This window comes from Mastacembelus armatus, chromosome 14 (genome assembly GCF_900324485.2).
Source record: "Mastacembelus armatus chromosome 14, fMasArm1.2, whole genome shotgun sequence".
Classification (NCBI taxonomy): Eukaryota; Metazoa; Chordata; class Actinopteri; order Synbranchiformes; family Mastacembelidae; genus Mastacembelus; species Mastacembelus armatus.
In genome coordinates, this window is record NC_046646.1 from 21,354,642 (window position 1) to 21,371,567 (window position 16,926).

The 16,926-nt window shown below is 40.3% G+C and overlaps 1 protein-coding gene across 1 annotated transcript in view; it reads left to right on the top strand.

Moving 5' to 3' along the window:
• The first annotated feature begins 13,524 nt into the window (after positions 1–13,524).
• pdlim4 (PDZ and LIM domain 4) overlaps positions 13,525–16,926 on the top strand; it is a 35,490-nt gene continuing 32,088 nt past the window's right edge. The window contains exon 1 of the mRNA XM_026327882.1: positions 13,525–13,785. Within this exon, the coding sequence (XP_026183667.1) occupies positions 13,693–13,785 (93 nt within the window). The 5' untranslated portion in view covers positions 13,525–13,692. The remainder of the gene's footprint in view (positions 13,786–16,926) is intronic.

The window sequence follows — 16,926 nt, forward strand, 5'->3', positions numbered from 1 at the left end:
TGACATAACAGGGTGTCTCTGTTCTTATGTAAACACAAAGGTATGTTCCCTGCTGCAGGAGTTGGAGAATAACAGGCCAATCAAAAGGCCATTTTCACACCTGAGCTGAAGCTGTGTGCTAAAAAAAATGTCTGTGGGACTGTGAGTTAGCAATTACACAAAGAACTGAATGTGAGGCATGTCACACATCCTGACACAGAAACCAATCAGAGAGTAGTAAACAAATAGAAAAGCACAGTGGAAAATATGTCATCCATCTTTAATGTATACTTTGGTTATGTTATTTAGTTAAAGGGATTGTTAGTGCACAAAATACGTTTTTTTACCACGTCAGAATCAGCGTGCTTCATGTTTTGGAGTGACACATGATGACAAAATAACTATAGAAAACCACTTCCACCCATTCATTTAGTTCAGGGTAAGATTTTCCAGATGTTACAAGCGCTTCCTTAAGCAAAGGCTCATCATGTATGTGGCTCGGGCTGGTTGGTCACACATAGGAAAGGTCAAAAAGATGTTCCTTTGTTTTGCAGCAATGATTTAGAGAGGACACACACGCAGAAAGACAGTGTAGTACATGTGTATGTGTATGTGAGTTATTAGATAGGACTTCTCTCTTGTGTATCTGACCTCCTGCTTGTGTGTGAGCCTGAGTGATTGAAAGTGAACACACACAGAGCAGGTTTTGGGTTTCAGTCACTTTAATCAAACCTCATCAGCTGAGCTCAGAGGCTTGACAGTGACCCAGGTGGGAGTTTAAACAACACAATAACAAAGGAAAACAATTCACTGTCTGTCTGGTCCAGTGACTCCAGCCAGGTAATGAAGCAGAGAAAGGTTATTAAAAGCACAAAAGAGGCATCATGCACTCTACTGTGCGCGGGGGAGGCATTCCCATGTTTCCTCTGGGTGTTTCTATCAGCTAAAGATATGTAAAGCTATTGTCCCATCCTAAGATGTGTTTTACATTTTTGTGAATTCAAATAAAGCATTAACATTTTTGTGAACGATCTATGGCACATTTCATTTTGCTGTGTGTGTGTTTGCCATTTAATGACTCAGGGCTGGCGGCAGTACTTGAGGATTGGATTACATGTGTTGTCTGTCAACGCAGACAAAATGAGCTCCCTTGGGACAGAAGAAACAAAGTGTTGTTCACACCATACTGATGTCAAATACTATTTGAGAGTAATCCATTACATTTGTTTTTGGGAGCCTGGAGTTTGAACTGGGTGGCGTGTGACACCGGATATCTGTTGAAATCACAGGCATGCATTGCAAAGTCAGCTTGGTTGCCATAATATTGACAAGTTCTCTGACAGCAGGCGAATCCATCCAGTTTCTATACTCACTTATCATGTCCAGGGTCACAGGAGGTGCATCTGAGTGAGAGCTACACCCTGGACAGGCTATCACAAAGCTGACACATACGCCCACAAACCCGTTCACACCCACATTCACAACTATGGGCAACTGAGAGTCAGAAGTTCATCCTCCACCTTTCCGTGTGGAGTTTGCATGTCTGTGCACTGTGGTAACCACATAGTCACCAATGTTGAATTATTAATTTATTTTTCATTATTGCTAAAAAAGATTAAGGCTCATAGATCAAGACTATGTGAAGTAACCCCTGAATCCAAACTTCCTAACTTTTCAAATGTACTACTTTTGCTTTTAACGTTTTTTCTTTTCTGCATTATCCCTGATCACCTGAGGAACTGGCTAATAACACTAATAAACCTTGAGTGTCATTATCAGTGTTCAGTATGCATGTGTTTCTTCTTTGTTTCTTTCTATTGCAGCCTTTCCCTTTCGTTTATTATGTGCATGTAGGTACACGTCTGTTTGTGAGTGGCTGTGTGGAAGTGTAGCTGTTTTCACAAACCTCACTGGTTAAAGGCTCCTGTCACTAAAGCCTTATCTAACTATTTAACTTATCAGTGAGTTACAGCTTCACCAATATTGACACAGCTCTTCCTAGTGAAAGAACAGGCAGCTCGAGCAGATGCACAAACAGGTCACAGCCTTTTATGGTTGTGAAATACAGAAAGAAGGATGCGCAGGTCAGGCCGGTCCCCAACCCACCAGATCGAAGCTTGGAACATGTTTCAGCTGGTAAAGGATGTGATGGCTGTGCACTTAATGTTTGCTGTTTTGTGTTTGCTGTGAAGGCAAACTCCACCCCTGAATAGCTCTGAATGTAAAAAACAATGAAATGTTTTAGCTTTTATAAGTGAAAACAGAGAACATATTTAATGGAGGTAGAGACGCATAAATCCATTGTGACTATATTTTGGAAACTATGAATTGGACGGCTCTTAATCTTATTTTCCACTGACAATACACTGAAGATAAATACAGATTAGTCAATAACATAAAAATAACAGTCAACCCTTTTGATAATCAGTTAATGATGTTAGTCAGTCTTTTGTTTTTTTTTTATTCTTATTCCTGTGGATTATTTCCTTTCTCATGCGAAATAATATTGAATATCTTTGGGTTATAGGCTTTGATGTTAAAAATGTATTTGATCAATCAGAAAATCAATAATGACAATAATAATTTGCTACAGCCCAAAAGACAACATCTGTGGCACCAGTGCTTATAGTGTAGTTTCACTTAAGGAACTGAAGGCAGTACTTTGTCCAGGATCACTGAAGAGGTCACCTCCATCTCTACATCATATGTTCTGATCTGACCCTGAAACCAACACAACAAACAGTTCTCTCCAAGAACTGGCCCCAAGTTGGTTTATGACACAAACAGCATAATTCAGAGGATGACCCAAAAAAAGTACGAGACCATTTAAATACACAGCCCTTAGAGGTCGTGTCTCCAGAGAGAACTACTCTTGGTCCACAGAGGGCTGTAGTGGTTGTGGACTTCATACCGCAAAAGAACTGGAAACATCCTTCTGGTCTCCTATTTCAGAAATTCCCACAGTAATAAAAGATGCAAATGAGAAAGGCAGATAAGCAGACATTAAAAGCAATTAAGTTGTTGTTTTTCTCACAGTGTATATACTGTCTTTAACTGATCCATAATTCAGGAACTGCGAAGTCTTATGGGAATCTCTTTTTGAATTAGGGCAACAAAACTAAACCTGGACCACAGTTTAACAGTCAAACGGTTCCCAGTCAGGAGTTCACACCATTTTCACTGTCCAAAAAAACTAGTCCACCAAATCCACAAAAACATAGTTTGCATGACCTTGGCTTTATAGTACGGCTGCTGGTTGTCAAATCACATTGACATTCAGAGCATTTTGTTCTCATTTGGAAATGGTGGTTGACTGGTAACAGCACGGGGAGGCATAGAAAAATACACTCCCTCTGACATGTGCTGGAGCAATCAAGGCGCCGAGGGAGGATGGCAACCTTTCAAAGAGAGAATGAGTGCAGGCCCCCGGGTCTTCTTCCCATTTCGGACTGAATCGCAACTGATCACTTGAGGCCAGAAACCACATCATCTGAAAACCACAGCCTGTTAAAGGAAGTGAGGCCAATTCCTGGGAGAATGACATGGACACAGACAGACAGAAAGAGAAAGAAAAAAACTTTCAACCAGGCCAATCAGATATGATGGTGCAGCTTCTACTGTAGGTACTTTCTATTTATCAAATTCTGCAGATCTAAACATTTCAAAACAAAACTGAAAACTGAAATATTTCTCTGTGCTTCTTTTCCTGGCAGCATAACCAGACTAGACATGATGTCACAGACATCAGCAGAACCTCTAAGGCAGCTAAAGTAATGATAACTCCCACAGGGCAAACGTAAGTGTACCTGTAACTGAATTACTGAATTACTTCTTCCTGGTAGAGGGAGTGGAGATTCAATTACATAATTACATCTCAGAAGAAGCCTGGTTAGTTGCTGTAATGGACCCACAGTGGCCCAGCTGTAGATGCTACTGACAGGTTTCCTAAATATTTTAAGTCTGCGTGGACTTTTTAAAAATGTTTTGTTTTGTCCTTGTTCTGTGTGTTAAAGCACTTTTGCAATTAACCTCTATGGTAAAAAAAAAAAAAAAAGACTTTTGGAAATAAATATGACTTGACCTAAATTTGAGAAGTCTCATCTACACAGGGAGCTGGTGTGATGAGCACATGTTGTTACTCTTGGCAGGTGTGGATCCACCACAAAACCCAAACTCAGCTGACCCATTTTAGCTGCTGACCATGACCAACAAAATGCTGACCTGTTCAGTCCAAAAGAAAGAAATCCTGCACACTGTGGAAACAAAACAAAAGGTGGAAATAATTACAATTTAAAAAATGTTATTCTGAAAACCAACTACTTCTGTAATCATGTGGTTTGGATTTGTCGTTTTTTTTTATATTTCTAGGAGATGATTTCATGTTTGAAATGAAATTTAAAAAATGAAACTCTTGATTTTCAGCTTTAGGTATTCAGTAGTCAATTGTTTTGTAATTAGGTAACTGAGATGTTTATAAGATTGAAACACTTTCCAGCCCTTTATACTTCCATAAATCAGTGTGTGTGCTCTGTTTGCTGATTACCAATAAAACTGTTGTGAATATTTCAGTTTTGCCTGAGATAGAAATCAGTTAAACCTTAAATCTGTGGTATAAAAGTTTATTTCACTGTGGGATTAACTTAGTGATGGTCCCTGACAGGGGTATGCCACATAAAACAGAAGCAACATGCGATAGTCTGGAAGTCATTATGCAAAGGAGGTTAAACTCTCCCCTCACACAGTCCTCCTAAAGGCACTGGAATCCCTGAAGCCCTGTAAACAGGTTCTCAGAGCATTCTTCAGGGATGTCTCAGAAATGTTCAGGTCCCCTCATCCAAACAAAACACACAGAAACACACTTCCCGAGCACACACACTGAAGCCTTTAAAATGTGTCAGAGTGCATCAGCGAAGTGACATATGAGCTCACAGTGGAAAGATAAGGGGATGAAGAAAATCTGTTTTTTTGCTGTGCTGGAATGTTTTTGTCTTAAAGACGCTGACGACTTTAATTGTATTTATCACACGGAAAGGAAAGTTCCAAAACACATTTTGGAGCAAAACTTTTGTGTGATCGTGTCAGAAGAACAATAGTCGATTATTGTTAACGAACAAACATTTTCAGGCGAAGCTGCACATTTTATGCCATGTGTTTCTAGTCTTCTAATGATGACACGAAGGCACCATGTTGCTCTGAAAACATCTTTAAAGAAATTTCCTCCAGCTTTAATTACACAGAGAAACTGAAGATGAAAAAAGTCCACTTGTGTCAGGCAGAAATGATTTGCTGTTCCTGTACAACTAAAACACTTATGTTAAGTTAAATCAGTGGCTCCACATCAAGTGGAGTACAGTACATTTTTGGTGAAACCATTGGAGCTGTGGATGCTGCAGCCTGGTTCAGCTGAGCCAACGCTCTTGTCACAAAAATCTAAAAGCAGGTAAACAAGCTTTCAAGAAATATAATGAAACAAAACCCAGACGCAGGGAACCATAACTTCATGAGAGTGTGTGAGTGGGGGGGCTCTAGATGTTTATACGTGGGATTCATGTGCATGTTTGTTCATTTCTTTTATGTATCCTACTTACAAGTACTGTTTGACCTGCTTGTACAGGGTTAGACCTGAGTATTTAGGAAGGAATGATGAAGGGGGAAACCAGAGAGGAGAGTTTTGTTATATTTAAATAAACCTTTTCAGTTTTAACGTCTTCCAAAAGTTTACAAAGAGTTTTTTAAAAATATTTTAGTTGGATTGTTCATAACAGGAAGCCAAAGCCTCTGACATTATGTTTTATCTAAACAATGACTCCCTCAGTGCTTTTTTAATTTAGTTTCTTTGTGTGTGTGTGTGTGTGTGTGTGTGTGTGTGGTAATGGGGGTGTTACACAGCTGCTGACCAGTAGCTGTAATTCATCCCTTGTTGCAGCGTCCCTCAGAGAGGACCACTGTGGTCCTGTGATGTGGACACTTGCCCCTCCTAAACCTACTGTTGACTGCACATAATGTATGTTAAACTCAGAGCTATTTAGGACTCTTCTGGGAAATGCTCATACTTCAGCCTGGTTTCCACTACAGGCCCAAAAAAGTTACAACCATATGTTACGTTTCCACAGACTTCATTTAGACTTAGTCTGAGGATAGTCTCAAAGATATTGGTTCCCATTTATAGTAAAACCCAGTGTGTGTTGGGGTCTTATTGTGGTCTGATAGACCTGCCACATGTTAGTTGGTTCTATAAGCTTTGAAATTCATAGCTTGACAGACTCAAAACCATCTTGAACTTTGTGTTGAACAGTTGCAGGAATTGCCTTAACTCACCATTGCTGCTGTGTCTGTGCCTCAAGGGAAACACAACCTTTGGTGTGTTTGTGAGTGTATGTGTGTGTGATTGGACACAGGTTTTGCCCTGTAGACCTCTCCCTGTGAAAGTCTCACTCCTCCCTTCTGGCCTTGTTGTTAAGTCTACCGTATAATTGCTTGTCTCAAATTCAGGACTAGACTTGTTTAACAAAACTCTGGATGTCCTGCATTGTATATGTGCTATGTGTGTGCATTTACCATGTGTTTTGGATGGTCATGGGTCTAAAGGTGGTTAAACCTGAACCAGTGTTGTAATGATTCTGTAGCAAATCAGACTCTTCCTGGAGACTGGACCATAAAGCATCAAAAAACATCAAACTTAAGTATTTTGAATTACAGATGAAGGTGGGCTAAAAGGATTATAAAAGATAGGTCTCCAGGTAACATGCTTGATCAATGATATACTGTAAGGATTAAGAATGGCTCAGTGCTGTCTCAGCCTGGATTTGTGGTTCAAAGCAGCCCGAGTATGAAATCCCAAATCCTACAGATACTGTACGTGCGGTAGCTAGAGTGTGTTTGACCAGAACACAAGTGACACTGATCCTCAGCTGGTCCGACATAGCTGACTACATGGTTTGAAGACTTGATGCCACTGGCTCCACAAAAGAGATTTTTGTTAATACCCTTCTTCACTCAAAAAACATGTTTTCTCCTTGATATGAACTTATTTGGATTTTTGGTCTTCACTGTACACAATGACCATATGACAAGTTCCTTTCTCTTCCTTAAGTCTCCAGTTTGGTACTTATTCCATATAGTGAAAGCAGTTTCTCTACAAGTGTGAATTTTAATACCCATTTGGGCTCTGTGGTATAATAATGGTTTCATATTTGAATGGCCTCTGAAGGATGAGGCTTCACCAGCACCTGTTGCTGAAGCCTCAGTGTCAAAAATGGTTCTGTTAGGTGGTTTGTGAGTCTCCTTTGAAACAATGGCAAAGTGAAATCTGCCGTGGCTTTGAAAAAAAAGTATTTCTGCCATATGCACAGGAGCAACACGCCCATCTCTTTTTCTGTGGTTGATTTTCTTCTTTATTTGGAGGAAAACACTGCATAAAACCGTGAGCTCGCATTCTCCTTGAACAGGCAAGTCTTGTTTTATAGGCAAATGAGAATCCTCAGTTTACAGTACAACACTGGAGAGTGAGCTGTGTGACATTCCCATAACCAACAAAGAAGTTTCCAATTACCAACCACAATTAACAGACAGAGGGATCACAGAGCAGTTTGTTAAGTCAGACCCTACCAGGGACTGTGAACACACAGCTACTGTTAAAATACCTCACACAGCGATACTACTGCTGCGGATACTTTTTATTACTTTTACCATCAACATATATAAGTATTAAAAAGCCCTACACTCCGACATACAGTAGATGCAAAACAGGCAGAATGAAGGTTGTAATAGTTTTGCCTCTGTAGTCAATTCATATGTCCTGGTACTTATTTTGTAGTCTTTATAGTCATTCCATAGCTCTGTGTAGTTGGTTTGTGTCTTTTCTTGTTTCTTCTTGTGGTGTCTGTTTTTCCAATGATATATTAACTTCAAACACAGGATCCACACAGGGGCCTCCTGACCCACTGGGACCCTTGACCTGTGCCCAGTGGACCCATTTAGTAATTGAGCCATGAGGACAGGCACATCAAATGTTTATTTATGTAGAGAATTTGAGCATAAGCATTAATATTTTCCACATCTGCTAGTATTTGAATCACTGCATGACCTATCTGATATTTTGCTAGAACAGTTAAATATTTGATTAGTGCATCTTTGGTTTTGTTTGAGCCAAATACTTGAAATCAGGCTGTATTTACACTAAACGTGTTTGTATATCACATGTGTCAACATTAGGCATTAGACAGACAGGCAGGCACAGAGGCAGGTGTGCCAGCTGGCGTTTGTAGTGGTGGCTTCACTTCTCTGGGATTGTACAGTGACTGTAAACACAAACAAAGCAGTGAATGTGCTGAACTCAGTTGTTGACAGCTGGCCTGGACGCGTGGGAACCATTTGTGTGTCAGAAACATCCAGCACAGGACAAAGAATGCATTGTTACAGTGTTCATCTGGTGCAGTATGGGGCATTTAGTAAAATTTAAATTACTGTAGATCTGAATCAGTATCAGATGATTCTAAAGCCAAGCTCAAGGCCTGGAGCATCATTTCTCTTTGTTTCTGTTATCTTAACCTCCACCAGCAGGGCTTCAATTCCTGCTTTTAATTTAACCTGTTTTATTTTTGTGGAGCAAATATGGATCAATGCTCTTGTATTATTTGCTCCTCAGGCAGGCATCCCTCACGTGAGCACAATTATCAATTGTTTATCTAGTAAATAAAGCCTGATATCAAGATGCAAATGCAGAAACACTAGGTCTAGACACCTGGACATGAAGCAAGTAATCCTTGTAGTGTGTGGTTCAATTTGCACTGTTTGCACATGTATATATTCATTCTTTACATGTCACTAATTATTTATCTTTCTCAGTAACTCACAACTGGCTGAAAAAATGATCATAATTGCAACCAGAACTAGGCACAACTGGGTGTCACGAGTGAAATCGCCCATCACCTGAAAGTGTAAAATAACCCTAGACATATGGAAAAGCAGGAACTGGAACTGCTCATTAAGTTTGGATACCAGATTTTTCCTACAACACTGCTAAGGAATAACATTTCCCTGCACATGCTTTTCATAAAGAAGCATGAGTGTGTAGTGTGTATGGTAGTTGGTCTGTGGAGATGTGTATTTGCATGTGGCTAAGACATGCTATGGTTATATACATATGACACACCTGAGAGACTTAAAATGAGTGAAATACAGTGAGCTAGTTTACAGGGAGGCATTTAAATGCACGTTATATTTACCTCAGATACAGCTAATTATTTTTTCTTCAAACGTCTTCAGTCTTTTCTCATGGTTTTCCTGCAAATTCCCCATCTCTGTCCTTTCTCTCTCTCTCTCTCTTTAATTCCGTCTCACACAGAAAGTACCTAATTAAGCTCACCAGGATGAATCATCAAACCATTTCCACCAAAGCATCTGCTGAAACCTAAATGAGCTATAGATAACTCCAGGGTCATAAACAAAAACCCTAATTGACACTAAGCCCCCTTTTATACCAGAGTAAGCCAATCTGATGCTGTGACTATGGCTCTGAACTGAGCTCAGAGCTGTACTCTTCTGTAAACAATCCCCATAATTAGATCAATCATCTGACAGGCCTGTAGCTACAGGGCTGCCATGAGGAATTTACTGTATGTGGTTGCTATTTAACTTAAAATAAATGCTCAAGGACTGATTGAACAACAAAGACTTAAAGATGCTATTTTAGTGGAAGGCATTAACTAGAAAATACTTAGGCCACAGCAATTAGTCTCACTTACAGCTTAATGGTTATAATGACTCCTGGTTTGCACAAGAACATTGAACTTTTTAAATGGGCTTCAAATCAGAAGAAATTATTTTTATACAAGAGACATGTTATATTTAAAAACCCTCAGATTGAAACACACAACTGCTTTCATACAGATAAAACATATGGAGATCAGAGGAAAGCATCATAATGGTAATGGCAATCATGATGTTATATGAGGAACTAAAAGGAGATGGCTGGGTATGAATTTGTCAGAACACATAGCTAATCATCCTTTATAGAGAATAAACAGTCTTGAAATGCAACTGAAAGCATAAAGTATCAATATTTTATAAAACAAAATGTTTTATCATTTAACTCAAGGATGGTTTGTCTAACTAAGCACTCACCATGTCAGCCCACTGCCTCAATGGTGAGTGAACATACTCCACTGTATCTTATATCCCATCTGTTTGTTATTCCAACAACAGTAACACTGCAGCAGCGCCACATTAAATATTCATTGCTAGCATCTGGTCAGTGTGCAATTTTGTGTGTGGTCAGGAAACAGCCATTCAGTAACAAGTCTGATGATGGATCACTGTGCAAAGGATGGTTTTTATTCTTAAAATAGTTTTCTCACCTGCTTTGGGAACTCAAACCACAGCTATTATGCAGGAATTACTTTGCTCTGAAATCTGTTTAATCTCTTCTTGTTTCCTTCCTGACATTTTCTGAACATACAGAAGCTTTTTAGCCACAGTGCTTGATATTCATACACCAAAACAAACACATTAACGTGATCACAATTCATCACTCTGACAGGAACGTGTAGTTATTGCTGTTGTGATTTAGGAGTAAATGTGAATAGAGTGGATACCTATTCTCCAGAGAAAAATAAGTATTTCCTTGGATATAAATTGTTTTTCTCTCTCAATTATCAGTTTAAATCACGTCAAATTGCTGCTGGTAAGTGTAAGACTGCAGCATTCTTATGAGATAGCTTTGGGCCTGTGGTAATCTTATGCTATAAAATCATCTGTTTTTCATTTTTGACTCAGCAATATTGCAACCACATGAATTAAACTTCATGATTTCCCTACAAGTTATTTGCGTCCCCATTGGGTGCTGCAGGCACAGAGCTGTAAGTGGCACCATTGTTTCCAGCCTGTATCATACCAAAGATTTTAGCATTTTCAATGCAGGGGACATAAAGCAACCAAATGTTGTGCAGGCAAGCAAACTGGGTAAAGAAAGATGTTTTGTTGTTAATGCAGCAAAGATGTTCCCAATCAGGGACCACATCTGCTGCTAGCTTTGCCTGTAGCAGGCTTCTGGACCTCGGTCAAAATTGTGGTATCTTGTGATTTTAAACAGGATTCTGGTATTAAAATGATAAATGTGGGGTTTTGTTAAAAACTTAAGCTTAACTTAACACAACAAGCTGTAACCTACACAACACTGACATATTATTAGCTTTTTGAGGGGTATGCGTCATAGATACATACACTTAGATGCTGCTTTGGGGCGTCTGAAGTGTGTCTCACCTGTCATGATATTGCCCAGGGCAGTCTGGCCAGTTCAAATAGTAGTAATCACCAGACTTTGTACTGCTTTTTGGATGATGAAGGAAATGTCAAAATCAACCAACCAACAAGGAGGAAAATTTCATAAGTAAGATTTTACCTTACGTTATGTTACTGTTATGGAGTGTTGTTGTTTTGGGCCAGTGAAACATGTTACAAACTCATGCTATTCTATTAGAAAGACATTTCTTTCACTAAAATTCCTGATTAGCTCACAAGAATTCATCTGTTGGAGGTTTTGGGTTCTTGGCAGTTTCTGATGCCATCAATAATTATTAGACTACTAGTGGAGGAGCTGAAATCTTTGTCCCAGAGTGTATGAGATAATCCAGATGGAGGCAGACAGCCCATGATTACAGCACCGCTTCTCTTACCTGCTTCCCTCAGGTTTTTTCATTACGTAACACAGAGTCAGAACAGAGTAAACAGATTTGTAGTCATTTAAAAGGATTTCTTAGACGCTGCCGACGTTATGTCGAACGATGACCATCCACAGGATAGAAAACAGAGAGTTGGGATCTGTCTGGAGTTTGACTGAGATTTATTAGGAAGCGGCTTTGAAGAAGAAGCATATCTGAAACGTCAGCCTCTTTATCAGCTCAATAAATCTCCAGTGCAGACTACAGCCCTCTCATCCTTTCTTGTTCTTTCATTAGTCATCCTATGATGTAGCCTGGGTAATAAATACGGGTGCAGTCTCTAAACACTCACGTTTGGTGACACCTGCTGCAACATGATTATCGGCTTTGTCCATGTGTCTACATGGCTTTTACAAGGCGGAATATTTTTCCTAAACTTTTACTATGATCATGGAAAAAGTGTCCACCACCAACTGATAATGAACAAGTGTCAGCATGTCATTGATTTGTCATTTGTTTTGCTTTTTGTCTGCACCTGAGAGGAGGTTTATGGGTTTGTGCACATTTAATGGATCTGACTTTGCCTCTGTGACTTTGGACAAACATTATTTGGCTCATATTTCGTCTCTTATTTGTTTTCCTTTTTCGCACAGTTTGGATCGAGGGGATCAGTTTGTTCTGTTGCATCAGGGCAGCTGATTGTGCCAAGTTTCTACATGACACTGTCACTAATGATGCGCTGGCGATGATCCCTGATGCTGAGATCCAGTTGTGGTTTTGCCACAGTAACTAGGATAGGTTAGTGTCTGACTCAAATTGACTCAGACATTCAGACAGAGCTTCACAGGCTTGCAGATGTCTGAGAGACAAATTCCCAGGAATGTCTATGAGCTCATTCCCTCTGCAGTATAAAAATCATACTCTAGCTCAGTGACTCACTCTTAATTGGCTGGGGAAATGAAAGAATCAAGAAGTGGGGCAGAGAGGATACTAGGATCCACTGACAAGTCTTCACTGATGCCCAAACTACAGCACATCTTCAGTGGTGATGATGATACTCTGGCCTTATGGCTTTTGGCTTAAAACACTGATGAGCAAGTATTTGACCTTAATTTTAAGCCAGTTTTAAACTATGTTTCCATTACTTTTTACATTACTTTGCCAGCTAATAGTTCTATTGGTGACAGTGTCAGGTGAATCTACTGTAAAATGTCCTGATATTTGTCATCAAAAGAAAGAAATGTAACAGCACCTTCTCCAGCACAATCACTGGAAAATACCACCTGCTGCAGTCTCTTAATTTTAGAAAGAACCTTATAAATCCACATAGAGAGCAGGTCTCCTTTCAGGAAGGCCATGATGCACCACCATGTTTCTACAGCAGCCCAGAATGGACAAACCAGAATGGCCCCATGATGTTGAGATCATGGTTTTCATGTGTGGCAGGACTTTTTGGTCTTTCTGACCCCGACTGTATGTTTGTATGACTGTATGTCATGCTGCAGAATGAACAGGAGGAGAATAGAAACATCTAAAGTCCTAAAGATTTTATGAATATTCAGTCAATCTAGTCAAGTCAGTGATGAGTTGAGCCTGTATGTTAACAGGTTATATGCGTGTGGAGAAGCTGAAAGAAGTGAATAAATCAATGGATGTCATAAGGAAAGTAAGACAAACAGCTGTATAGATGTTCAGTCCGTAATGGAATATACAGTGTGTCCATTTATCCACATTTAAACCTGATTTTTCTTTACTCTCTCTCGCAGTTCAGGTCAGCGCACTGTGGCCCGTCTCCTCCCACTGCGCACAGAGCGGCTGAAGGCGGGCAGGACATCCCGTCATCCCACGTCAGAGGCGGCTTCATTATTTAAACTTGAATCAAAAGGGGAGGAAAGTTTTCCCAGCCGGGACAGCGTTGCCTAGCAGCTGGGCAGAGGACTGAGGCTAGTTCACGGTGACGGTTTTTACTCGTGAAACCGAGGAACCACGGACATTTCCGCTCTTCGTCTGCCTGTCATCTGTCTGCTTCCCTCTCGCTGTGTGTTTGCCAAACATGCCCCAGACCGTGATTCTAAAGGGACCCTCTCCGTGGGGTTTTCGGCTGGTGGGAGGACGGGATTTCAGCACACCGTTAACCATCTCCAGGGTAGGTGGTAACTTCACCCGTGTTGTTTCGCTGTGTCCATTCATTGAGCCGTGCGCAAAATACGCACCGCCGGAGGGACCCGCAGTCGCAAAAAGCTTTGGTTTTCTTATTTCTACATACGAAACCGCGATGATCAACACCATCACAGCTATTTCAACAAGTTTAACATTCACTGATTAGATGATGGGGAGAGAAGCTGGAATTGTTCACCGACTAATTAATACGACGAGGCTACCAAATAATTATGTGAATGAAAAGGAGCTTTACTCTGAAGACTGACAGGTGGTACCGTCTAATTCCTGGCAGCTAGAATTGCTAGTGTAATTTATTGAGTCGTTGCAATTGGACCTAAAATATCATCAGCAAAAGAAGAAAAACACAGAAGCCAAATGCTTCATGTCAATGAGTCGTGAAATCAAATAATTTCCTTTATTCCTATGTAGAAATACCGTAATCTGACCCTGTGATAGTAAGTGCTGCCAGTTTGCAGTGAGCCTGCTCATGTAGAGCTGGTGCTCTATCTGGAAATTGCATTGTGATTATGGCCACTATATTGTGTTGTGTGTTCTTTACTCACTGTTAATACTAATGGTAGTATTATTTGAAGCAGTGGTAGAAATGTCCTGAAACCTTCGTGAACTGCCCTGACCCTCAGAATATGGGTCAAGAGTCAGTGAGCTGGCAGTGGATCTGGCAGTAGCCAATGGTTCATCCCAGCCAGGATAAACACAGGCCGGTCCTGCTGCAGGGTCTGCAGGAGCAGGGGTGGGGGTGCTGACATTTGTTTTTCATCAGAGCTCATTGGTGCTGCTGAGGGATTCCAGGTGTTGTGTTCAGCTGTATCACCAACCCCAAACTGACCCTTTAACTATAGGCCCAAAGCGCTTCAGTCTAGATGTGTAACCGCTGATTAACAGAGAGAAGCAGTAGAACCTCTGACGTTCTCCCGATGTGCTCTCTGATTTTAGCCTTTACACTAAACCCTAAAAGGAGCTGTGATGCAATTGTGACGTAAACTTAGACTCGTGAGCAAAGTCTTGACAGTTGTGTGTCTGTAGGTTTGTGGGCACACCTGCTAACTTGGCACATTTGTTTCTCTAAATTACTGTGAAAGGTAGCTTCATTTTTCAACTCACACATGGCACCGATACACTTCACACTCCTTCTATTTAAAGATTTCTCCAGACTTCACTTTATTTATTTATTTTTTTATTTGGAGCAGCATTTCTAACAGAAACTGGGCCCGACAGCAGCATTTGTTTGGAAAAAAGGGGAAAATCTACTCTAAGGCCTTGGCTATCTCGTATGTAATTAATACTTTAAAGTCAGAATCATCACTGCGGTGCAGCTTCAGGGCAGCTTAGATTTCCTGCTTTAGTAATTTGTATAACAGACAAGTTATGATAATATAACTGATCTCAGTTTCTCACCAGTTTAATTTGTGCATACTTGCATGAGTGCCAATGTAAAAACCATTGCATGCACAGAGGAACCTTTTGCATTGTGAATATTTCGTAACTGTGCGATGATGACATCAGTAGAATTAATTACACTTTACAGACTGTTGCACAGCAAAGGTGGCAATAAAAGCAGCACTCACATCGAAGAGCTGTTTGAAAGAATTAACAGTGAAGGTTTTGGCTTGTTCATAAATTGTGGCTTTAGTGAGATTAGAGAAGGAAGCAGCTGTTGACATTGCAACATATTTAGCAAAACATGTAATGTCAGAGGAATAAATACACACAGGCAGCAAATCCCAGCATTTAACTGCCTCCTGAATCCTTTTTTCCTTCTACCAGTCCTGACAGAGTAGCTCAATGCCCAATTGAATTCAAATTCTCTGAAACATCAGATAATGTTTTATTGGTAGAACAAGGTGATTGTGTCTAATATTCTGGTATGTGTGAGTGAATAAATCGACCTAAAATTCAAGAAAATGCTCTGAAATATAAAAATGTCTGAAAGGAAACCTCTCACCTCACCTTGTGTGAGTGGTTGCATTGTGCTTTTGTAGCATGACGTGATTCATTGCTGATATACTGGAGTATCTATTCATCACCTGCTGCATTCTTCCTGTACAGTGGGTTCCCAAGACAGCAGTTACAGCGTGTTGAATGGTGACACAGAAAGAGATGCATGGAGGGAGACGACGTGAGAGTGTTTCAGGGGAGGAGAGTTTATATCTTACAGTTTCCAAAATGCCTCTTTGGGAGGAATTTTACCATCATATAAACCCGATGTGGGCCCAAACAGCCTGAGGCTCGTAACTGTGTCTGCTGGTTCTGTACTGCAGTTTATAAGACGAAGACGAGGTTTCATTTGAGACTTAAATACTGGTTGTCTGGGAATTTCACAGTATTTTACATGCGCCTTCCTCTACCCTGCAAAGTGAATGCAATAAAACACCTGCACTTGGAGACGAGTGAAAGTTTTAAATACCAGAAAACAAGTTCTGATAGCAGCAGCAGGTTCTTTGCTTAAGGTGATAATGTCCCTGGATAAGCCTATTAGTCCTCTGTCATGTCTACTTGACTCTGGAAACATTTGCCCTGACACTGTGTGTATGTAAACAGTAGGAGGTTGTTAAATGACAACGAGTAGCAAAGAAACAGAAACATAAAATCAGTGATGTAAGTGCAGGAGCATTTAGAGAGGATATGTTGAAAATGGCAGCTGTGGTGGAAGCCTCCTATAAACCAGTGTCCAGGCTGAAGGTGACGCAGGACGCTTGTCAGTCCTGCCAACTAGTGAACTGTTGTTTTCTGGACAGGAATTTACAGCCAAGTGTTGTTTAAATGATGATTCAGATCGGACACATTTCTAGTGTTGTGACACCAAAAAGTTATTTGTTTTTCTAACTTTTCATTACATCTGTATTTGTGTAATATACTCGTTATGTAATCATGTTTTTTTGCTTTAGCTTCACTGTGTGTTGTCAGAACATGCTGAGATATCACATGGTGAGAGGGAAATGTGGAAAAGTCCTTAGGGAAAGCCGATTCCATGGAACAATGTCACAGTTATTGATAAAAACATGTCAGAATTCGGATGAATCGCATTGATGGTGTCACACTTACAGATGTACTGAGTAACACGTAGTTAGGTTCAAGAGACTCTCCCATTTTCTCGTGTTGTCAGTAA